Source organism: Salvia splendens, chromosome 2, assembly GCF_004379255.2.
Source record: "Salvia splendens isolate huo1 chromosome 2, SspV2, whole genome shotgun sequence".
Taxonomy (NCBI): domain Eukaryota; kingdom Viridiplantae; phylum Streptophyta; class Magnoliopsida; order Lamiales; family Lamiaceae; genus Salvia; species Salvia splendens.
The window spans coordinates 4,094,875-4,119,221 of record NC_056033.1 but is presented as its reverse complement, the minus strand read 5'-3'; the positions used below and the strand labels follow the sequence as shown (position 1 = coordinate 4,119,221).

The window sequence follows — 24,347 nt, the reverse complement described above, 5'->3', positions numbered from 1 at the left end:
GCCGACCCCTGGGTGCCCGGCGTCGACGACCCGGAACCACCTAGTGTGTTGTACATGGTCTCCCAATCGCCGAACGCGTTGAGATCCCACCCACCGGAGCCGCCACCGCCGTAATTCCCGTCGCCGGACATTTTGTGAATGAGATTGAAATAGAAAATTGGAGAGGAATTGATGTTGGTTTAGGAAGAGTAGATGTGTAGTTGTGTGTGAAATGTAATAAATTAGGTGTATTTATAGAATAAGAAAATAAAAATAAAAAATAAAAAAATTAAAAAATAGTTAAAAAAATGGTAATATGACCGTTTAAAAAAAATTTTAAATATATTTTTTTTAAAAATTAATTATTGCGTCATCGCTGACGTGTCCCACTCGCGGGCAGGCGAGTGGGAAGCACGCACGAAGTGGGGAGCGCCACGTCGCCCGAGCGCGTGGCGGCACAAGCCGTGCCGCGTTCCGTGCCGTCGGTACGCGGAACGGAATGGGAGCGGAACGGTGCGCCGCAACGCGTTCCGCAGCGAAACCGGTCCGGGGGAACGGCACGCGGAACGCCGGCGGCACGCGTTGCGGGTGCCCTCATTCACCAAATGAATATGTAACATATATTTTCATGACTCAAAGGCTGAAAATAATTATTTTATTCTCGCACGTTGTGAGTTATCATTTGAGTTATTTTTCTTCTTTCGATCACGTATATATGTACATATAATAAAAAAATGTCCAAACAAAAATAATTTTCACCAAAAATTTCACGTTCCTGCCGCGTGATGTTAGCGACACATAACAATACAGCATTGGCCCCAAAACCCAAACCTTTTTTCAAATCTGGAATGGAGATAAATGGGCTCAATTTGATTGGGCTTGGACGAGTGGGTTTACATAAACAATTTATTTGCACTGTTTTTTTTTTTTTGCTATATTAAAAGCTGAGAGTCATTGATGTAGTGTACAATATTGTTCACTATATTAAATTAATTATAAAAGTTATTATCAAAATTTATGAGTTGTAGATACTCATATATTGATCAATTCAGACTCTCTCCATAAATGTCCCAGAGCCTCATTACCGTGTAAATCAGAGTGGGAACTCTTTATCTGTATATCTGAACTTGATCCATAATAATTTTCTTCCATATATTCTGACAGAACCAGCTTTGAAGTGTCTCACTTGGCCCTTGTCTGCAAATTTTCACGATTCTACGCTTTGTCCCACTTTATTTTTATGAGCATTTTGCAAACTAAATCACCGCGTTTTCGACCGACCCTAATGAAAAATTAGACTCTCCCGTAAATCGGGGCTTTGCACGAGTGGAGGATCCAACATATACAACTCTTTACCCCAAATATTTGGTAGCAAATCAGTTAAATTTTCATTATGGACTTTAAACCTAGCTATGCAAATAGGATACTACTATAAGATAGTATTTGTATTATTTTCAATCCATCGAGACTAGTTGAAGATCTGCATATTTTTATAAGTGTCAGTAATCAAGTAAAGTAACACATTTTATTTATTTTATTTAATATATCATGCATGTTATTGCTGCACACATACTAATACTATATATATGTATAACATAATAAAAAAAAGAGAGAAGAAATTTAATAGAGATGCCAATCTTACTCACATCTCTTCTCATCCTTAGCATTTTTCTGCGAAAATAATTATCCATCCATATCCAAAACCAAAACTAAATGAGTTGATGCAATTAGTAAAAATTGATTGATTGATTTATACTCCTCATAGAATGAAAGGCAAAACTCCAACTCTCTTAAATTCATTCATCATTGAAAATCAACATCAATAAATGAGATCGGCGACGTCAGCATACCCTGAAATGACGTCCATACGCCTCCTGCTGCTGCTGCTGCTGCTGGAGGAGGAGCAGATCCTTCTGCCGCCGCAGCTCCAGAACCTTCCGGTGAGAGTTCGAGTGCTGAGTCAGCACGAACGTAGGGCTCGCCGCCGGCCTGTACTCCGGCACCAGCCTCCCCGACTTGTACCTCACGCCGCAGGCGTTGCACAGCGTCTTCGGCCCCATCGGCCCCGTCCTCCACTGCGGCGTCTTCTCCGACGCGCAGTGCGTGCACCTACGCGCCACCTCCGCACTCTCCCCCGCAACCGCCTGATTCGCCGCCCCCGATCGCTTGCTCCGACCGCGGCCGGGGAAGTCGACGGATGCGGTCTTGATCTCACTCGCCGGAAAATCGGTGAAGGAATCGTCCATGTATGTCGACAGCCACTCCAGCTCCGCCGCCTCCTCCGTCTACACGAAAAGTCAGATTAAATCCTAATTTTAGAAGGTACAACTGTTACAGCATGCAGTACCACGCAATTAAACCCTAGGTGGGTAGAGAACTTACAGGAACGCGGAAAATGTCGGGGAAATCGGTAGAGTAATTAGTAGGAACGGATGAGTCCTCGAATTCGGCGGCGGCGGAGGAGGATGAAGGATGGTGGAGGAGGAAATCGGCCTTGGCGGCGGAGGAGGAGGAGGAAGAGAGAAACTCATCGTTTGGTAAGTCGAGGAGATCGTCTACGGAGAGTCCAGCGTAGGCATCCATGCTCCCTTGAGAGTAGAGAGAGAAAGGATGAGAGATGTGTGAAGAAAGCAGAAAGCAAGGTATAAATGATGGCAAGTAAGGGGGCAACGGAACGTGGGCAGAGTCAATCGTTCCATGCACTCTCTCTCATTTCCTATATCTATAATAATATTATCTCAGATTATTATACTACTATTTGGTATTGCTAGCATGCATATATATATATATATATGGAAACAGAGTAGTGATATGGGGCAGCTACCCTTAAGTATATAACCATAGAACAAATTTCAGCCACAAAATCAAAAAATTAAGGCCTAAGATTACTTTTAGAATTCTAGCATTATATTCAGGTTTTGATTCACAATATGAATAATTTAGTTCACTCGGGGGTATATTGGTCATTTTGCTGAATTAAAATGAGGTGAGTCTTCTATTTCCCTAATCTGGACATTCCACTCCCGTCTGTCTCTTCTCTAAACCTCCTTCTCTCTCCGTCGAATACATAGGGTTCCGCCACCGTGACCTCCATTCTTTGTCATGTTTCCTCCATTCCAGACGCCATTTCCTCCATTTCTCGTCGTCGCATAGTTAGGGCTCATCATCGTACTTTCCTCTGTCAATTTCCGGCCCTGTGTCCTCTATTCCTCACTGCCTCACGATCGTTGCGATTGCGTTTTCTTCTAATCTAGTTTGTAAAATTAAAATCTCTTATAAGTTTCTGATTTTTTTTTTCTTTGAGCAATAGTTGGAGAATCGGAAAAAAGTATCACTGCATGTTTTTTCTTATTGAAATGTGAGGTTTGAAAATTCATTTGGTGTGATCTTGTGCAGTGTATTTCTGTTGACAACGTTTCAAAGAGCTTGACGAGGAGAAAGATCACTATATGCTCAATATACTTCACTAGACGCAAAGCATATACATCACTATACGCTCAATATACTTCGCTGAAATTTTAAAAAGTACACTAAAAGAGGCATGCAGAATATACCTCAATTTATGAACAATATACATCACTATATGCTCAATATACTTCACTGATATAAAAAACAGTACACTATAAGACATGCATAATATACTTCACTATATGCTCAATATACTTTACTAAAATGGAAAAAACAGTACACTATAAGGCATGCTGAACATACTGCACTATATGCACAATAGACTTCACTATATGCACAATATACATCACTATATGCACAATATATTTCACTACATGCACATTATACATCACTATATGCTCAATATACTTCACTGAAATGAAAAAAAGTACACTATAAGACATGGAGAATATACTTCACTGTATGCTAAATATACATTACTATATGCTCAATATATTTCACTGAAATAAAAAATAAAAAAAACAGTACACTATAAGACATGCAGAATATACTTCATTATATGCACAATATACATCACTCTATGCTCAATATACTTCACTAAAATGGAAAACCTGTACACTATAAGGCATGCGGAACATACTTCACTTTATGAACAATATACATCACTATATGCTCAATATACTTCACTGAAATAAAAAAAACAGTACGCTATAAGACATGTAGAATATACTTCACTATATGCACAATATACATCACTATATGCTTAATATACTTCACTAAAATGGAAAAACAGTACACTATAAGGCATGCAGAACATACTTCACTATATGCACAATATACTTAACTAAATGCACAATATACTTCACTATATGCACATTATACATCACTATATGCTCAATATACTTCACTAAAATGGAAAAACAGTACACTATAAGGCATGCAAAATATACTTCACTATATGCACAATATACTTCACTATATGCACATTATACATCACTATATGCTCAATATACTTCACTGAAATGAAAAAGCAGTACACTATAAGGCATGGAGAATATACTTCAATTTATGAACAATATACATCACTTTAGTGCACTGCTTTTTATTTCAGTGAAGTATAATGAGCATATAATGATGTATATTATGTATATAGTGAAGTAAATGTCGTTTATAGTGAAGTAAATATGATATTTCAGTGAAGAATATTATTTATAGTTTATAGTTTATAGTTTTTCATTTCAGTGAAGTATATTTAGCATATAGTGATGCATATTATGCATGCCTTATAATGAGTATATAGTGATGTATGTTGTGTATATAGTGAAGTTAATTCTGCATGTCTTATAGTGTAATATTTTTCATTTCTGTGAAGTATATTGAGCATATAGTGATGCATATAATATTTAGTGAAATGCTGTTTATTGTGAATTAAATATGATGTTTGATATTTTAGTGAAGTAAAGTGAACTAATTTTATCTTAAAGTGCACCATCTTCGATCATCTCATAATTCAATTCATGAGATGGTGAATTCAACTCTTGTGATGAAATATTGAATGAGCAGATCTTGAAATCGACAATTGACGATGGAGGAATCATCTTTTGAGATGATATACAAATATAGTAGATCGCGAAATCCACAAGTGAGAAGGAGAAATCAGCTCTTGCAATGAAGATTTTGCAATTAACAATGGAGATTGCTGAGAGTGAGCGTAAACGATGAAGATTGCAACAAATCAACATGAGTCTTGCTACGTCTTGTTGACGCGATGGAATTTGTCGAGGAAGAGAGGGTTCTACTATTGTTGCGACGCCGCTCCACATCGACGACGTCGGAGACCTCTTAGTGGCTGGCGGTGATGGATGAGAGGGATATGAAGTTGCAGGAGGCGGAAGAGGAGCAGGAGGAGGCGAGGTCACGAGCATGGAGGTCTGCCGGTGCTGCGAGCGGTGGCGGAGCGGAGGACGGTGTCGCTGAGTTTGATTTTATGTGAGCAATTCTGGGTGAGATTGAATGCTTCTACCATAAAATTTGGGTTCCAATAATGCCCTTATTCTATTTTTGTTAATTAAATATGAAAGATTTGTTGCCTTTATTTTTAGCCTTTGGATTGACATATAGTATGGTTGTGATTTATTCTCTAATTATACACTTAAAATTAGTTATACCTTGATCACTCCTCTATATATATATATGCTTAAAATTAGTTAGACCTTGATCACTCATATATATATATGCTAAGTATAGATGTTAGCAGCTAGGTAGTAGATGTGAGAATTCTGCATGCTACATATATTCATCATAATTACCATAATCATAGTAAGTGATATTTCAAAATGAGCGATATTCATATAAGCATATGCTATCACGTGCAAACTCCTAATATGCCTATACATAAAAAAAAAATTCCTGCTTTGAATGCTGTTTGTTTAATTACCAGGCTCATTCCCCATTAATGGGATTGCATATTAAATTTGTAATGGTTGTATTTATTTCATTATACTTTACTAATATTTACTCCTTTATAGTGAAATTATTAGTGGGACACCATGGAACACAAACCCATCCTTAGATAAATGTGAGTATTTGAATGTTGTAAATAATACTTTTTGAAAAGAAATGGAGTAGTACACATAAATTATGTGAATTATTTTTATCAATAAATTAAAGATCACATGTGTGAGATTTTTCACAAAATATTAGTACGATTCAATAAATATTATCGTCGAGATATAGGTCATGAATTGATGATTAATTATAAGAATAATGTATGTCAATCCATCATATATTCTGATTGAAAAGGTCATATATGTGTGCTTTTCACAAAATATAACAGTAATATTTAGTAAATATTATCTTCAAGATATAGGATATGAATTGCTACTTAATTATGTAAGAATATTAATACTATATGTCACTCCAACATCTATATATTATGATTGATGGAAATATGGATAATAGCTTCGAGCATATTGAATTATATTGTCCTTCAAATACTTATTGCAATTTCAGTAACCCAAAACCAATTATGGCTAGTATGGTTTTGGAGTCATACATATATGGAGTAGATATACTACACATTCATTAAAACAGTTACTATTCAATGCATATGCTGAGTCTCATATTGGGTATTTAATTTACAGAAAATCACTTGATCTAATTAACAAGACTTTATTGGATCTAGCATTTCATCAAATGAAGTGTCAACAGTCTCGACATTTGGCTGTGTGTGCAATGTATGAACAGTACAAGATTGAATTTATCAAGTAATGTAAGTATATTTGGAAAAGGGGATCGACAATACAAAAATATGATTTACCACATCCGCATGGGAAAAGTGCTACGTACAAATGCAAGATTGCAATGTGTCGACAAAATTTATGGTTTGAAAATTGGAGGAAAAGATGGATAAAATAGTTGCATAAAATATAGTAGCACAGTAGTAAAAAAAAAGGTAGGAAATTCATAAGGATGCAAGAGGTCACGTGGCGACAGCTGGAAGGGGCTGTAATTCAGTGGAATAAACTGCATATTTAAGAGGGGGGCTAACCGTCCACACCGTACCATCCGCCCGCCCGCGCACACACGCACATGTTATATGGAGAGAAATTAATGATCTCAGTCTCACTATTAAAATTGTAAGGTTTTAGTATTATATTAATTGTATTAAACAAAATTATTAAAGTGTGTATAGAGAGTATAGACCAATGAGAGTGCTGCTCACCGCTCACGTGTTGTGTTCATGGCTAATCCCGGATTCAAAATTGGGTGGGGCGAACATGACTATTTTTATTTTTTGGGTGACATCGGAGACAAATATGGAAATTTTACATTCGGATAAGGGAAAATTAGTCGCATGAGGGGTGTCGCCGCCTCCCGCCCCTGGATCTGCCACTGCACGTATGTAGCACAACATTTTAATACAACAACAAATCTATGAAACGGAACTCATGAGATCGAACATAGTGAAGAAGACCGTCACCGAGGTTGGAAGGCAAAGACAATGCGGCGTCCGTCACTAGCAATGTATGTTGGAATCGTGCTTGGTCAAACGACTTTGACTAATAATAAATATTACAAGACATTTAATTTTGTGAAATTAAACGCAATAGCGCCGATCTACGTTCTGAATAGATGACCGTAGCATATTCATTTTCTCAAATTCGATTCCCGGTGAGTGAGAAATAATATATTAAAGTTAGTCACAATAAAGCTAGAAATGAGCTATGAGAAAAACTAAGAGATTAATTAACTAAGTGTTAATTATCCCACATCGGGGATGATAAACTTCTTTGATGAAGTATTTAATAAGATGAATTATTATGTGTAATAATTATCGTGGAATAAGATAGGTGACAGAGCCCACACAGGCGCACACGCGCGCGCCGCCGCCGCCCGCCCGCGAGCCGCGCACCGTGACCCGTGCACCATGTGCCTTGTGCCTTGGCAATTGGTCTTTGGGCTGTTCTTTGGAGCTGGTCGTTGAGCGTGGTTTAAGCCCCACTTGTTCTTTTTAGACCACCTCAAACTCCACGCTATTCCCGTTGGACCCCGACGCATAACGGGAGACAAAAGGTCCCCGATGGACCCCGACGGTCCATGGTGTATCCCGTCGTGTAGTGTGTCCAGATGCATCGTGTCTCTTAAGCTCCCGACGGCTAGTGCACCAGTCAGTAACCCCCGGCGGTTACAGTCAATGGCCTTGATGACAAACATTATGTCTGTTGACTCCAGCAACCCCTGCGGGTGGACTTGGCCTATAAATAGGCATGCATCCATTGCATTCAAAAAACAATAAATTCAAGCATTCTTGCATATACGCTCTCTCACTCTCTGCATAATCTTCCCGTCGAAGCTCTGCCCCCGCCTTACTCCCGTTCGCCGGAGCTCTGCTGCTAGCGGTGCTGCTACTTCAGAGACGAAGCCGTTTTATCTTTGGGGATGACACGTCAAACAGAGAGCACTACCAGGACGTATCTCATCTTGCGGAAAGAGGACTCCTCGACTCGGCTTACCGCTTTCCACAAGTTTTTCGGTGTAATTTCTTTTCAATTGTTTCAGTGTAATTTTCTCTTTATTTTTACCGTGTAATTTTCGCCCAGCAAGTTTGTATCTCAATATTTTTCTCAACAATGTATAATTTGGGCTGAGGAAAAATATCGAAATACCGACTTTATCGTACTAAAAAAATACCGAAAATACCAAATTTTTGGTATACCGTGATTTTCGGTACAATATGATACCTTACCTAAAGATTTCGGTAAGGTAACAATATGAATTTTCATATATCGCGGTACACCGCTGCATACCGAAATTCGGTATATACAGTAAATTAAGGTATATATCGTAAAATATAAATATAATTATATACTAAAAAATATAATTTATATATGTTTTAATTATAAAATTTATTGTGAAATAAAAATATAATTATGAATAAAATATATTTAATATATATTTTAAATTATAAAATATAAATAATATTCTAAAAACTCAAATTATCTATTTCCATTGATGTTGAAAGTAAGGTATACCGCAAAAGTACGGTATAACGAAAATGCAGTACGGTATCAGTATGAAAATTCGTCATACCGGAAATAAGGTATACCGAAGTTCGGTAAATCGAAAATTTTGATAAGATAAATGTATGTTTTTTTGCATACCGAATTTATAGTAAGGTATACGGCACGGTGGTTTAGGTAAGGTATATCGTACTTACCCACCCCTATGTATAATGAGCATAAGAACACAAATAGGTGCATGCGAAGTGGATGAAAACACAAATTTAATGAAGTTTTTTGGTCCTAATGGGGTGCGACTGAGGGTTGGTCAACCCCACATGGATCAGCCTTATGTAAGTTTACATGCTAAATCAAATATGTGGGTGCGTGTGTATGTGAGGTGCTTGTCTATGCTGGGTCACATGGAAGGAGAGACGTGGCGCCAGTGGTGGGGAGAAGGATTTTTAAGTAGGAATCAGTACGGGCCCGTACAGTTACTTTTGAGTATATTTGTGATTGGATGGCTTCCCATTTTCCATTTAGCTCCACCAACATTTAACCTCAAATGAACCTACATTTTCCAACCCTTTTACTTTTTCATTCAATATTTTAGATAAGACGATAGAGAAATGCACCCCTACAAATTTTTTATGCCCTTGAAGTAGAGTCACAAAAAAAAACAAAACAGAAAAAGATGGGTGTTAAGTGAAGTGGAGTGGAAAAAGAGTACAAGTATTTATTGAAGCATGTGAGGGGATAGTGGGGCATCTGATCCCCAAACACAATACACAGCACGTGCATGTGCGGCTTCACGTGCTCCTCATTAACTACGTACTACTTATTCTCCTCTACCGGTTTCATGGGGATTGTTAATTTAACCTAAAATCACTTCTCTATTTCATTTAAATAATCAGTAATAGAACTATCCATGTAGCTGTAAAAGCAATGTACGATTAGTTTATTTAGCTCATTGCCGATGGGTTGTTCTTCTTAATACCAACGGAAACAACCATCAATTGTAGTATTTCTCACTCTATATTTTCTTGTGTTAGTTATAGCAAGGTCCTTTTTATTGCTAATACATGTCAACTTAATCAAATCACCTCTCATAATTTTACGCATCTGCAACTTCGTATGTACATCGGTTTTATCAACTAAAATTCATCAAGTTTGAAAACAATATAAGTAAAAGTTGTACTCCGTAATTAAAAACATTTAACACCAACCTACCGACAATCCCTGTCAACGATGGCACAAAGTTGACAAAATAATTCGACACTAGTTGAAGTACGAAGGCACAATTGTTCCACAAGCCACAAAATTTCACCCAGACATTAGGCGAGGGGGAGGAGGTTCAAAATCAAACAAATAGCAGACCCATGTAACGGAAAAAAACACAACCTTCCAATGGACTAATGATAGTTGTCGATCAAAACACCACACCATACCGACGTCATCTTGTACCCAACTCAATCCTCGCCATTCTGACTTTCATCTTTGAAAAGCTTGATCATGTCGTCAATCCGAAGGATAGTAATAGCAGCTTCAGTAGCAAACTGACCAAAAGTGGAGTTGTTTCAGTAGAAATTTATGGCGGTAACAATTTAATGACGCCAAATATGGTTTGAGTTAAACATCAACGCGCTAATAGGTTGATTTAAGCTCGTGTTTGACTCTTTACCTGAATTATTTTCACTTTGCTCATAGCAGGTTCGATGACTCCTGCCTCCAAATTGTTGCGGACCACACCCTTCACCAAGTCTAGACCCATGCTGCAGCAATCAGATACAAAACCAATCAGAGATTCACAACTAGTAGCATACACTGATAATAAAGGGAAAAGTTCTTTTTAACCCAGCATGTTCAAATGTTTTAAACAGACATGCCTGTTGGGTACAAGAAGCTTCTACAGCCAACAATTTGAAAACAATAAATAACTATACACTTGCATAAAAGAGCATTAAAAGTTAGAGAACACTAAAAGCTTATAAGATCTCAGATATGAAGATAACTCAGGAGTAGCAAATACACTGGACCCAACTTTGGGAACAGGATCCCAGTCAGGTAATAAGGCTGTTAGATGAATTGCTTAATTTATTAAGGTATTGACTTGTACATCTGATCAGAGCTTACATGATATTAGAATATATTAAAAATAAAATTTGTTGGAGTGTTAGGAGATGGGATGATTAGGGTTCCTACTACGTCTCTCACCCTTACAAAAGGGAGGAATACCACTAAGCTCTAGAGCTTGTGGCTGAAAATTCATGTTTTATGCAGTTTAATTTAAGGACTTTGACATAATTTTAGATACTTAAACAACCTCTAAATTAACTGGTGGTGTGCTATGTTATAATTAGTACATAACTGTTGAAATTGGAAGCTTAAAGGGTGGAGGTTTTCAATAGAAAATGTACACATACAAATTTTCCAACCAGACAGCATAGCCCAAGAACATTTTTGCCCAAACTAGGCCCAGATCAAATAGCTCGATTTACATCCCTAACGATATCTAACATGCAGCTTCACCGGACACAGTATACACATGAAATACTAAAGACTCACTCACACCAGTTACTAACTTTCTGCGTCCAAGACACAGCACTGCAGAAACATTGCTCGGAGGCAGGAAAAGAGAAGAATATCAACAAATCTTTATTGTGTTATCTCAAATATGTCCAAAGGTTTGATATAGTAATGCAGAATAATAAGGTTTTAGTACCTTGATAAATGTTTCTTATCTGACTTAGTTTGCGCAGTGTGGTGGTAAGCTCGTAGTTTAGCAACTAACTCAGTTGCATCTTTAGCAGCATTTACGGCGAGAACCTGAACAGGAAGAAGTAAGCCAATAGTCAGTTCATGAGCAAAATAAAACAAATACTACTGTCTAGTATTGGACAATGCATGTATATTAATGAACCTTTGGTATAACCAGTAAGGATTCAGCAAACTCTGCAATCGCCAACTGCTCCCTCGATCCCAAGGTGGTTGCCAGATTCTCTAAATATACAGATAGGGCGGCCTCAACAGCACCTCCACCAGCAACTACCTACATTTTACAATCACAAGGATACCATCAAACATACATAATAGCAGGAACTTTTCTGTCAGACCATAACTGTTACCATGTCTGGTGAAGATGACAATCTGACAAACTTGTGCAGAAAGAAGTAGAGAAGTACTAATAATACCCTGGGAAAGTTAACGAGATCTCAAGGGAAGAACCACATAAAAGAATTCTTGCACCTACCTCACATCTTCATGGTACCAATCTAAGATGATTTTAAAAAAAAATAGTTCCTTGCATCTATCCAAATGAATTTAGATAAAACTAAGAAATTATTGTACATTGATCTTGTTATAAACAGAGTAAACTTAATATGATGGTAGTCAGATAAAAAAATCAGGCTCAATCTTCTGTCACAAATAAAGTAGGTACTTACTGTGTTAGATTCAAGTGTTCTCTTCACAATGCATATAGCATCATGTAACGCCCTGTCCATCTCATCAAGCATGAAGTCGTTGGCACCTCTAAGTATCAAGGAAACCTGAATAGAGTAAATATAAAAGAAAGTTTCTATGTTAGCTCCTTGGGAATAACAATGGTTGTAATAAGTCTCCATCTTTAAAAAAAACCATTGTTCATTTGAAATAGGAGAAGGGGAAAAAAGAAAGAAAAACAAATGCAGTAGTACTTTAATAAGGAAAAGGAGTGAAACAAGTTGGTAAGGCTTGCATAACAGATCATGGGGACATGCTTAAGCCTCAAGGAAAATAATAAACTGAGCATTAAGCAAATGAAAAAAAAATTAGACATCAAGGAGCTGGCTAATCATACCGCACTTGATGTTTTGGTCCCTTTTATCATAATTACATCATCATCAGCGATACGTTCCTCCACTACTTCATCTGCATAGCCTAGAAGTGAAGAATCAAATGTTTCTTCCCCTTCCATATCAGCGAAAGTTGAGACCTGAATAGAATCAATGGTTAGAACTGGAGTAATCTCCTCCAATGAAGATAGTCATAGTCATCTTTCTGCCACACACTACAGACTGTAGTGACACTCCTCTAAAACAGTTTATTGATCTTTTCACACATCCTGAAAATGATAAAATCTATATACTCCATTATGTAAAGGTTCCAAAGAACAGAGTTTGAATTCACCTCTGCAATGAATATACATCATTTCAGTTTATTTTACAGCTAACAAGGATTACCAGTCTTTTCACACAATTGTCAATTAGCAGATGACTGAAAGCTGAAAAAGGAATAATATATTTCATTATGTAAAGCTTCCCAATGTATTTGGAAACAAATTTCTCAATTTCTGGAAATAGCTTTGGCATATGCAGCAGGAACTACTTTACTAAATACTTTACATAAGAGATCAACAGATAAGACCTAGAGACATTAAGACATGACAAGTATTCACAACTTAAGCACACAAGTATAATTAGATTTAGAAGCAAAGAAGGCTATATTTGGAAAAAAGAGAGCAATATGCGTGAAACTACTTTGATTAAACCAAATTATTCTCTATGTGCCCACAAGTAACCACTTCTTGATTGGTTTATCTTTCTCTAGTCCTTTGAGCAGCTGCACTTATTTAGTATCTATACTGAACATTTCCACCATTATCTGCAAGCCCTAATGCAACTATGCAAGTTGGAAGTCATGAGTCACATTAGCAGAGAAAAGAATGTACCGCAGTAGCCCCAGTTGCCTTAGCAACATGGCGCAGGTCTTCCTTGCGAACACGTCTGACAGCTATGGCACCAGCCTCCACAAAGTACTGAAATAGCAGTGAGATAGTAATGTTTACAGGATCAATAATCAGCATACATTTACAAAAGATCAATTCGAAAGTGTAACACTATTTTCCAGTCTGCTTAACAAATCTCATTGTATTGGATTACCAATAATGAAGTGACATTGACCACCAATTAATATTTACAATACTAGTAGCCAATATGTTGCAGATTCTTGAGAAAGCATGAGTAACAAGGAACACAAAACATTCAAAGAGAGATAAATTAAGCAACTGATCAGTAAGTCCTTCACTTTAGACAGGTTTAAATGAATCCACATCATCTTCCAGGGAAAAACTTGCCTTAAGTGCCATGTCATCGATTCCTTTGGTAGTCAAAATAACATTTGCTCCTGCCTTAAGAAGCTTCTCAATACGTTCTTTTGTCATGTCAGCTTCTCTGCAAGACAAAAGTTGCATTCATAAACTCTGCTGTATGGCAAACAATAAGATTGCTACTTGGATGATTGTACATCAAACTGAGATGCAGCCTCTCAAAGTACAACCTTTTAAGTAAAAACAGGAGCAATCCTGTTCAATTTCTAAAAGCTCTAAGAAACCATCTGTTTAAGCAGCATAACAGATTCTGTTTTACTTAAAGATGTCCACATGCACGTTTAAAAAGAAATCCAATATACGAAACACAATCCACCAGTTTGATTTTTCTAAGAGCTGATAGGTACTGAAAATTTACTCACCTCTGACGAATCTTTTCCAATTCCCGGGGGTCAGTGACCAAAACTTGGACTCCCATTTGCATTTTTGTTTTTTGAAGATTAAGATCAAGGCAAGCAATTTTGGCAGGGGCCACTCTCAGGGGCATCCCCTGTGCAGCACGGCCTGTGTTTAGAGCATATCCTTTCAATAGATAGCTATCTCTGGCACTTTTCCCATGGGCTTTAAGAATATTGATTCCCTGATTAACATAGAGATCATTAGAATTCCCATTTTTTAGATGAAAGGTGAAGTTTACTGGAGATCTTTCTTTTCAGCTTATCTTAGTGAATAAAGTCTACAAGGTGTCTCTGCCCAATTGAAGATAGTACTGAAAAATGAACTATAGCCAACCAATTCCCAGAACAAAAAATGCTCACGTCCAAGATAAAAAATTCTATGGGAACAGGCATAACAAGATAATAAGTAAGCTAACTATAGGAGAGAATGACACGAGCAAAAAACAATGAATGCTCAACTATACACAACCAACCTTGATTGGGTATCTTATTTCTCCTCTTGCATTTGTCATCTTTACTGATTGTACAGCATCCACAACCTACACATCAATAGTGATAAATTAAGATACAGTATGACTCGAGACGAGGGAAAGAAGAAACTCATATAAAAAAGTAAACAAGCATAGACATAGTGTCAAGGCAATCAGGAGAATACAATGAATACCTTCGTGGGACAACAGACTAATCATGTAAATTTTAAGGTGAAATCAACTAACACAAGGAGACATAGAAATATTACGCAAAGAAATGGGAGAAGCCCCAATGGTTACAGTGGGAGAACAACCAAGTTTTTGTAAAAAAACTAGCAAGTAAATATATGCAGCATGCAGGGCGGCAATGGTATGAAGTAACATTTAATTCAGTCATCAGCTTACCAGACTTGCAAAGAAGTCACTATCACCACCAATCAACTTTGAGGACATGCAGGTCTTGGCACTGTTTATAAGAGAATCTTTACCAAGTTTTTCAACCTATACATTTTACAAAAAGTATCAGTTCAAAGCATCAATAAATTACATCCCATTAACAACATGCAATAGGACTACAGCAGCACATCATAATATTACCAAAACTAGATAGATTCCAACATGCTTATAATTCAACTCTCAACCTATATGTCTAAAACCAATGTATCTAAGCACAAAAGCTTTTGACAGTCTTTTCTTCAACATCATAACATTGCAGTTGAAAGTTGAAACAGGTCATAACTTTGCATCTAAGCACAACAGCTTTTGTGCATCTACACACAAAGATACTAGAGGACGATACTAATGAAATGTGTACCATCCCAAGATCAAAGCAGAATCATATCTTAATAAACTCCGATAGGATAGACATTTTCATAGTTATTCATGCACAAAAACAAATAAAATAAAATGACAAGTATTATACCTTCACAGCCAGTTTATCGTCAACATATTTGCATGCTTCCCTCATAGCCAGCTGACAATATATAGTCCATATAAACATAAAAAGGACTTTACAATAAGTTTACAAAAAGAAAATCCTGGGGAAAAATAAGAAAGATAAGATGTTGAATTGAGAAGCGTACCCTGTAACCACTAATTATTGATGTTGGGTGGATCTTATTTCTCACTAAATCATTGGCTTTCTGTGGAAAGAAATTTCGGATAAGTATAATCCCAGAGAAAAAGTAACTCTAAAAAAGCAATAATATCTTCAATACTACCTTAAGCAATTCTGCAGCTATGATGACTACAGAAGTTGTCCCATCTCCAACTTCTCTGTCTTGTAATTCTGCCAACTCAACAAGCACCTACGATTGTGAAGGCATGACATGTATCACCTGATTAGTTAAATAAAAAGTGAAAAAGAAAAGAAACAAAAAGGTTTGGTATTCACCTTGGCAGCAGGATGCTCAACTTCAAGCATCTTTAGGATTGTGGCACCATCATTAGTGATTGTTACGTCACCGATATCATCTACAAGCATCTGGAAACCAAGTAGAGAGGAGGGTAGAAAAAACCATCAGATTCCAAAGATCAACTCAGTAGTAAATTATAATTATGACCTCCATACTAAGAGTAAGAGGTAAACAAAGATATCTAAAATCAAACAAAGGGCTATGAGAAGCATAATATAGTATATCTCAGCATTCCCACAACAGAGTACAGACACGCACAAACAAAATCACAGCATTGGAGCAAGAAGAATAACATTTAATATATAGCGGTTACTTTGCTTATAAGCTACTACTGAGTCTCCACTTTTCCCATTCATGGTCAAAGAAAATAAAACGGGATATATATAAAGGAAAAATTTTTGGCAGAGAAGAGAAGTACATCTTATAAAAACACATCTCACCAGTACTATGAAATCACCTGGATACTAGAGAAAGTTCAAGTTATTTTTTCTGGGTGGTCTGACTATGCTTCAAACTCCATATAAGGTTTAGTATCTTTAGAAGTAAGACATTCATGCATGAGGTACCCACAGTTTTAGCCCATATATGTTATAATATGGAGCTAATTTGTTATTGCTACCAAAAAGCAGTAACCTTACGTTGCTTTAAAATACAAGGAATTTGCTACATAATACTCCATCCATCCCATTTCAATTTTAATTGGCCACTCAGATGAACCAAGGATAGGCACACTTGTTATACAAACATGCTTAGAATGAGAACATGCACCTTCGTTTGGAACAAACGAAAAAAACCTTGTCAAACACTTGAAGTAAGAGATTTGTTGTTACTTGTTAACATCCCACAACAAATAAATTCTCGACAATCGTACTCTGCATGACATTCTGAAATAACAAACTAACTGTGGTAGCCAAATAAAGTTCTAACTGCTAATTCCAAGTTGCAGAGCATTAAATGATTAATATGCTCGGAGAAAGTATCTAGGAACTGAGAATAATATATACAGAGAGTAACAACTCCTGAACCCCAAAATAATGATGATTACTGATACATGTATGATGTACTCTCAAGTTAATGTTAATTTGGAAAAAGCTGAAACACAAATTTTCAGCAGCTTTACATGATTTTAATGAGAATCATTACATGAGCTAAGTAGCTAGTTTTCAAAGATGGATCATGCCTCATGAGACAGCTAGTTGGATAGACAAGGTGATGGAAGTCTGCAAGACCTAAAACTGTCACTCCATAAATTAGATCTTTATTTGTTTGCAGTGGAATATTGCTCACAGTACCCATATAGAGTGAAGGATACAATACACAACACCAAACTAATTGATGAAAATCCCCATGTTTAGAATATACAGAACAATAGTTCCCAAAGCTAGACGACTTGCTGTACGTATTACTACATGCTAACTGAAGTTTGGAATGAAAAAAGGCAATTCCCACATGAAATCATCTGTGTGCCAGTGTGCCTTCTCCCCAATTTAAATGCAATCTACTTATTGGAACATATAGAACACCGCCATTAATAGATAGTGCAGCTTTTAAGCAACAAATCCGTCGTAGCAGTACAGATCCAAGCCTAATCCTAATTAATCTCCATAGTGGAACCGTATATTCTCATGAAACTAATTCACCCCAAAACGAATCCACTTCAAATACGAGAAACACCGCGCACCTTGTCGAGGCCAACGGGACCAAGCGATGACTTGACAATATTCGCAATTGCTTGACACGCCATAACTGCACATATTTCCAACAAAAGAAAAAAGGGACGGAAATGAAGATGTTACCACCCTAACGCTATTTTCAAATGAAAATGTACATGTAAAAAAATTCAAAACTATACTTGAATGAAGCGCTCTTACCATTTTGGGTTCGAACATCCTGGCCAGATTGCCGGTCGCCGGAAATATCAGGAGTCGACGACGAAATAGCCATAATAATTAACACAAACAATGAGAAAAACCCTAGATCGGATCGGGTGAGGAGAGAGAGCTGGAAGAGGCGGAGTAGGGTTGAGCTGCTCGAGCTTCTCTCTGGAGAGTTCGAGTGTGGAGTGACCTCAGTTCGTATGGGAGGGTTTCAGAGAATGTTTCTCAAAGAATACGACGTCGTGTACGACTTGGGCGGCGGTTTAGGTAATTGGTAACTTGGGCTGGGCTTTGATTCTTTTTTAACCCAACCTACACAAGGCCCATATGAGATCTTACGTTTGTATTTACTATTTAGAATGTTCATTAAAGATAATTTTTTAAAACGCTCTAAGCCTCTCTTTTTATTTTACTTTACACTTTTTCTTTCTGTGATGTTTAATTTACGATTATAATCTTATAAAATAAAATAATATTTTGTATTCGAAATTAACAATGATTAAGTTATAAGTTATTTTTTTAATTACTACTTCTATGTGCTAATTTTTAAACTAATTTTTGTATTATTGGGTTTGAGTTAAAGAGACATAGCCACACATAAAATATATAATAATGAACAATATGGTTGTGGCCCAATAGAACACGTGATGTTTACAATGAAAATATAACATATCGAATAGTGAGTAAGTGAAAAATGATTTTAGTAATAGCTAAATGTCTTAGCATGCTTCATTCAAACTCTCATAACTTACTTAGGAAAAACATCCATACGCCAATAATTACTCTCATAACCAACAAGTGGTACCAAATTTTAATAATTTCAAATTTTTTTGGACGATAAATAGGTGTCAAATCGTTTCACTTATATGTGAATAATAATTATATGGCTAATTCACAATAATATCGAGAACTAGTATGGATAAATAGAGATATTTCTAAAGCAACGAAGTCAGTCCACATGGCGGCCACCTGCATTTTCCTTCCCGCCACTCCCAACTTCTCCCACTCAAGCAGGAGGAGGAGCTCCGCCGCAGCGTTGGCGATCCGCTCGTCCCTCACAGGCCAGTCTCAGTCCCCCGCTGCCGCCGCCAAGCGCAACCTCCTCGGCCTCATCACCGGCCAAGAGCGCGGCCTCAAGACCCAATCCAATCCCCAGGCGCTTTCCCAAATAATCGACGCCATCGACGCCCTGACCGCCGCCGGCCGCCGCACCGTCACCACAGACGAATCGTTGTCTGACACGTGGCGCATGCTCTGGACCACCGAGAAGGAGCAGCTATTCATTATAAAAAACGCACAGATTTTCGGCACCGCCGCTGGCGACGTGTTGCAGGTGATCGATGTGGAGAAGAAGACCCTCAACAACGTCATCACGTTTCCTCCCGACGGAGTCTTCTTCGTTCGGTCCGATATTCAGGTTGCTTCCGCTCAAAGAGTCAATTTCCAGTTAAGTAATTCAATTGGACCGTAGCCTGTTTAGATCGCATTGATTTTTCCTTCCATTGATTGATTATGATGTGGTCATGTTTTATGTTTTCTACATCTGCTTAATTGATCATTGCTCTTTGTCAGACTATGGGTTGAGTATCTCAATTGTAAATTAAACTGCTAAGCTAGTGGAGCCGAGGTCTGATTTCATTAGATGTTTTCGATTTCTATTATCACGTAAGATCAATTGTTTGATTTTTTTGTGTCCATGTGTGATATAGTCTATGCGTGATGTATTCCTATTGAACCAGCTGCGTTCTGTGATGTTTCTGTCACACATTAGGTTCATTTGCAATATGATCGTGTAGTGTTTGAGTTTTGCACAGTGATCGGTGAGTGGACTACTAAATGCTTCAAACGTCTCTATTGGAAATAAACAATTGCAACTAACTGTGACTCATTGCTTTCTTGCATTCTTTGAGCAATGAACATATGTTAGATTAAGGAAAACATTTGTGTTTTGCGATGTGATCGTGTGAATGGGCTACTTCAAATGCCTCGATTGGTATTAACCAATTGTATTAACTAACTGTGCCTCATAGCATTTCTTGCATTCTTGAGCAAATATGTTAGATTAAGGAAAACTGCTGAGTTACTAAAGATACCTCACGCCGTTTTTGCTTGAATAATTGAAACAATGAATCCATTATTGTTTTGTGATGCTCTGTAGATTTACAAGTGCAGTTCTGCGGGGTAAGGGTTGGGAGTTTCCTCTCCCTCCGTTTGGTCAGGGTTGGTAAGTGTGTCTATCCTTTTTCTAAATTGTACTAAGAATTTAATTAGTTGAACTTGGTATGGCCATATTAATAGAGATGAAGTGCTCCTGAGAATTGTTTTAAATAATTTTCATTCATATTTTCCACACAACATTTCAATGCATTAACAAATGATAGCACCCTCCAGATTCCAGAATACACTCAATCAGCTCAGTTTTGCATGAAGCTATTAGGGGATTTAAACAATATTAGTAGTTTGGGCCTGAAAGTATATGTTGTTTATTCTTTTAGTTTATAGTATGCTGTGTGTGAGAAAACGTAAGTCCTCTTAGTTAACTATAGTGGAGATATACCTGGCGTAAATAGTCAAATGATTTACATAGAAAACCTCAAAATCATTGACGGTTTCAAGCATCTAAAATATTTCTCTTCTTGTTACTCAGTTTTAGATAATGTGCTCACCATTTTACTCAAGTTTCTCAAAATCGGGAATAATATGCTATTCCTGATATGTTGGTGATATTCCTTTCCTACTCTTTATGTATTTAATAAAAAAATTGAGATGATATATTTTTCACGTGTAGGTTTGAGACAGTATACATTGATGATGAAATCCGGGTGGTGAAAGACATCAGAAAAGATTATTTGGTTGTTGAGCGTGCGCCTTATTCTTGGAAGGAATGATCATGATTCATGAGAGACTGCTACATCTCTGTCCGGTTCCAAAATCAGTGAGTTCTACAATTTCTTTGATTATCGGGACTGAATTTAGCCGAGTGTAATGCTATTTTCTTAGATGTTGAAGTATGCTTCTATCCATGGTGTGATATATTTGTTGTAAGTTGTACTTTCCAGCTTCCATATCTTACACATATCTCTTTCTGCTCTCTCCTGAACTTATTCTACTTGAGATTCTTCCGATCCAATTGACACTGCATGTTGGTTTATCAGGATTTCTTGAAAAGTATAAACCTGTCATGCAGTAGCTCTATAATTCTGGGTGTTAGAAACATAAGACAGTCAAAACATGTTTTATTGTCGTTTCATGCATGCATTGTCAACTTTCAAAAACTGAAAGCTAGCCTTTGAGAACCAGGGAGCTGCTTCATTAACTTTACTGACTCCCATAGCATGCCTTTCCTGCGCCAAGTGGGACAGGAATGGATAAGTAGTCCATGAATTGCTGCTAATATATAACAAACACCAATTACTTTCAGCATTTTGGATGGTTATTTAGGCTAATGAACTCCTGGGTTTCATATAACTGTGGGAACTAGGAGTTATGCTTTTTTTTTCTTTTTTTTGATTGTTTTATGCATGGTGAGGTCAATGTGTTGACCCATCAAGTGGGAAATATGATCTCAAACTTGGAGAAATTTTGCTCACAATGTCCATTTTTCAGCAGGATTTGTCTTGGCTTGGAGCCTTTATGTTTGCAACAGCTGTTAGGGATTGTTGAAGATTGGATTTTATATTCTCAAGGAGCTTTGTGGTAGAGAATTACAAATATTTATATCCTCTTGATTCTCATGGTTCCATTATCCTTGGATGTGGAACTAAGCTTTAGAATCTAGCCATGCCTTGTAAATCTTTATATTCCTTTGCTTTCTACTTGCCTATGATTCTCTCATCTTTTTCTTATACTGTTTGTGTAAAAGATAGGACAGGTTTACTGATAATACAGTTTTATAAAGGTGAAATTGCAGTGAAGATGCACAAATTATCTTAAGATGGAAAAGAAGGAAGGTCTCCTGGAATTTCGCTTTATCGCTGGACCTACATCTCTGTTTCACAGGCTCAAACATGGTTTGAATTTTGAAACTTGCCTTTCTAAAATCTTACATGCGATATATGGTCTATGATTGCATGTCTAGTCTGGTACAGAAGCTCCCACTAAATATAACATTTAAACTCTTGGTGAAGCTCACATGGTTTAGTTAAGTGAACACACATTGATACATTTCTAGATCAAAAGTAGCGCAGCACTATGTGAACATGCAGATCTATTCCCAATTTTAACTCTTTGACAACAGTAAAAAAAGTTGGAAAGAAACAACTACTACTAACATAGAAGATGAAAGCATTACTTAGCAATAGTACTATAAGTTGCATTCATGAACCTTATCAATCACATGCATTACTGTCTCTGGTTTAGTCATCGACCTATATAAGGCGGTGGAGGATGTGAGCCGAAGCGATCCATTTACGAGCATCTGTTAACGCTGTAGCAGATTTCTGAGTTTCTACTCAGCTGCAGTGTCTCTCTAGTGCAATCCTGCTGTCTGCTTATTCAAGTGATGTTGGCTGTCACTTGTGAGAGATTGGAGTTGCTTCTTGTTTTAATTGTTGTTTCTTCTTATCTTCCAGAATGCATTCATTTTTCCCAGGCCCCAATATTGCAAGTTGCATTGAATTTAAAGCTGTTTGAGTCAATTGTTTGAACAGATTAAAGAAGCTGTCGGACTTTAAGCCCCTTTTAGCATCGAGCCATTCAATAATTCAGTTGTATTTCATGGTAAATATTTGATTTTATCTCATCATCCATTTTATAAAAATGTTATAGTCTTAGGATAATTGCAAAAAGAACCTACACATTTTAATTCTTGCTAAAAAAATTTCTGCCAAATGGAGTGTGTAAAAACTTCCCAATTTTTGGTACCAAATTGCCCCTATTGAAACCTTTGTGGTAATTTTTGCAGTTACTCCGGGTATGAGATATTTTTGCATAGAATACTAAAATGATGGAACAAAATAGAATATTTACCTTTTTATTTATCATTAGTTTAAGGCTCCAGAATATCAAAGATATCATTCAAACGATTATATCCTGGATTTATCCAAACATTCTTTTTTAATACTAAAGGAGATCAACGTCGAGAGAGAAGCTAAGTTCATCGTACGTGTCAAAATCTTTGAACTAAATAGCGAAAATGAATGCAATATATTGTATTAGAATAAAAAGCAATGCACAAGTTGCAAGCCATGTATGGTTTTGGTAGCACAAATACCAATCTAGCAATTAGTGAGCCCCCCAGTCACATGCATTGTAGGGAACCCTCTTGATTGTGAAGATTCACATTATGGAAGTTTGGTGGGTACATGCCTATATCAACAATTACTACTTTTTGCTTGTTGAAGATTTATTTTGTTTATTTTCACAAATCAATTTGGTCCACTATTTTCTTCATAATGTGATGTTTCATTTCCTGAAACCCATTTGACACAAAATGCGTATAAAGCATGACTGAACTGAGAGGTTATTAAAGAAACTCTATTTCCTTAAAACGAAAATAATAGGAGTATCAGGGCATTAGCAATGGGGCACCCTATGCACCGCTACATCAACATTTTATCCTCCTACCCTTCCACATGCAGTGAGGCACCCTATAAGCCGCCCTATAAGTTTCATTATTGTTTTGTTAATTAATTTAAATGTTTTCAAATATGTCAATGCAAAATAATTAAAAAAACACAACGATTAATTAAAAACTGCAAATCCTACATTGATTAAAAAAAAGTTACACGAGTTATAAATAAAAAAAAGTTGACTACTCTACAAAAGTCTCAACTTGCAGCGCAGCTCATCGATCATCCCCTGGAGGTATTCGGCTTTGGCCGGGTCCTGACACTGCATGAGGGCGTTGTGCGTGTCCAACAACGTCCTCCGGTTGGCGGACGGTGCCAACTCCGCGTAGGCAAGTGACGCCGGGGTCGGGGTCGGGTCGGGATCGGCGATGAGGGGCGGTCGCTGCTTGTGAGGAGGATGTCGCCTTCGCCTTCCCCTTGTTCTTGGCAGCCTTGACGCCAACGGGACGCCGGGAGGACACCGGTGTGCCGAAACTCTCTTCCCCCTCGTACATTGTTCGGTTGAGGTCCACCGGATATGCGCCGCTTTCGCTGCTCGTGTAAGCACCGGCTTCGTTGGTCTTCGTCCTCTTTGGCGCAGTCG

The 24,347-nt window shown here is 37.4% G+C and overlaps 3 protein-coding genes across 5 annotated transcripts; 1 reads left to right on the top strand and 2 right to left on the bottom strand.

Annotated features, from left to right (window-relative positions):
* Nucleotides 1–1,720: 1,720 nt before the first annotated feature.
* LOC121771126 (GATA transcription factor 4-like) lies at nucleotides 1,721–2,700 on the bottom strand. Its single transcript, XM_042167915.1, has 2 exons — nucleotides 2,362–2,700; nucleotides 1,721–2,264 (listed from the first exon to the last, which is right to left on the bottom strand). Exons 1-2 carry the CDS (start codon nucleotides 2,560–2,562, stop codon nucleotides 1,821–1,823), a joined length of 645 nt encoding a protein of 214 aa, XP_042023849.1. The 5' UTR covers nucleotides 2,563–2,700; the 3' UTR covers nucleotides 1,721–1,820.
* A 7,333-nt stretch (nucleotides 2,701–10,033) lies between these two features.
* LOC121784389 (T-complex protein 1 subunit alpha) lies at nucleotides 10,034–18,412 on the bottom strand. The gene is made up of 17 exons (XM_042182536.1): nucleotides 18,189–18,412; nucleotides 17,999–18,063; nucleotides 16,296–16,385; nucleotides 16,123–16,209; nucleotides 15,985–16,044; nucleotides 15,825–15,875; nucleotides 15,308–15,403; nucleotides 14,906–14,971; nucleotides 14,397–14,614; nucleotides 14,002–14,098; nucleotides 13,597–13,683; nucleotides 12,727–12,861; nucleotides 12,332–12,436; nucleotides 11,809–11,937; nucleotides 11,611–11,714; nucleotides 10,570–10,660; nucleotides 10,034–10,444 (listed from the first exon to the last, which is right to left on the bottom strand). Exons 1-17 carry the CDS (start codon nucleotides 18,259–18,261, stop codon nucleotides 10,358–10,360), a joined length of 1,641 nt encoding a protein of 546 aa, XP_042038470.1. The 5' UTR covers nucleotides 18,262–18,412; the 3' UTR covers nucleotides 10,034–10,357.
* Nucleotides 18,413–19,102: 690 nt separating this feature from the next.
* On the top strand, nucleotides 19,103–22,108 carry LOC121784372 (probable plastid-lipid-associated protein 11, chloroplastic). Of its 3 annotated transcripts, none has more exons than XM_042182526.1 (4): nucleotides 19,111–19,640; nucleotides 20,353–20,418; nucleotides 20,983–21,129; nucleotides 21,804–22,108. In XM_042182526.1, the coding sequence occupies exons 1-3, from the start codon at nucleotides 19,153–19,155 to the stop codon at nucleotides 21,080–21,082; spliced, it is 654 nt and encodes a 217-aa protein (XP_042038460.1). In that variant the 5' UTR covers nucleotides 19,111–19,152; the 3' UTR covers nucleotides 21,083–21,129; nucleotides 21,804–22,108. The 3 variants fall into 3 exon arrangements, with proteins under 3 accessions (XP_042038464.1, XP_042038460.1, XP_042038455.1); XM_042182521.1 differs by having other exon boundaries at nucleotides 21,801–22,108; XM_042182530.1 differs by lacking the exon at nucleotides 21,804–22,108 and having other exon boundaries at nucleotides 19,103–19,611; nucleotides 20,983–21,058.
* The last annotated feature ends 2,239 nt before the right edge of the window (nucleotides 22,109–24,347 follow it).

What these genes read in the sequence shown, in the direction of transcription:
- LOC121771126 (XM_042167915.1), bottom strand. Translation starts at nt 2,562, where the DNA reads ATGGATGCCTACGCTGGACTCTCCGTAGACGATCTCCTCGACTTACCA. An exon ending in CCGACATTTTCCGCGTTCCT is followed by an intron (nt 2,265 to 2,361) that starts GTAAGTTCTCTA and finishes CTTTTCGTGTAG; the next exon opens with ACGGAGGAGGCGGCGGAGCT.
- LOC121784389 (XM_042182536.1), bottom strand. Translation starts at nt 18,261, where the DNA reads ATGGCTATTTCGTCGTCGACTCCTGATATTTCCGGCGACCGGCAATCT. An exon ending in AGGCAACTGGGGCTACTGCG is followed by an intron (nt 12,862 to 13,596) that starts GTACATTCTTTT and finishes GATTCTATTCAG; the next exon opens with GTCTCAACTTTCGCTGATAT. An exon ending in GAACACTTGAATCTAACACA is followed by an intron (nt 11,938 to 12,331) that starts GTAAGTACCTAC and finishes TGTAAAATGTAG; the next exon opens with GTAGTTGCTGGTGGAGGTGC.
- LOC121784372 (XM_042182526.1), top strand. Translation starts at nt 19,153, where the DNA reads ATGGCGGCCACCTGCATTTTCCTTCCCGCCACTCCCAACTTCTCCCAC. An exon ending in GCTCAAAGAGTCAATTTCCA is followed by an intron (nt 19,641 to 20,352) that starts GTTAAGTAATTC and finishes GATGCTCTGTAG; the next exon opens with ATTTACAAGTGCAGTTCTGC. An exon ending in CCTCCGTTTGGTCAGGGTTG is followed by an intron (nt 20,419 to 20,982) that starts GTAAGTGTGTCT and finishes TTTCACGTGTAG; the next exon opens with GTTTGAGACAGTATACATTG.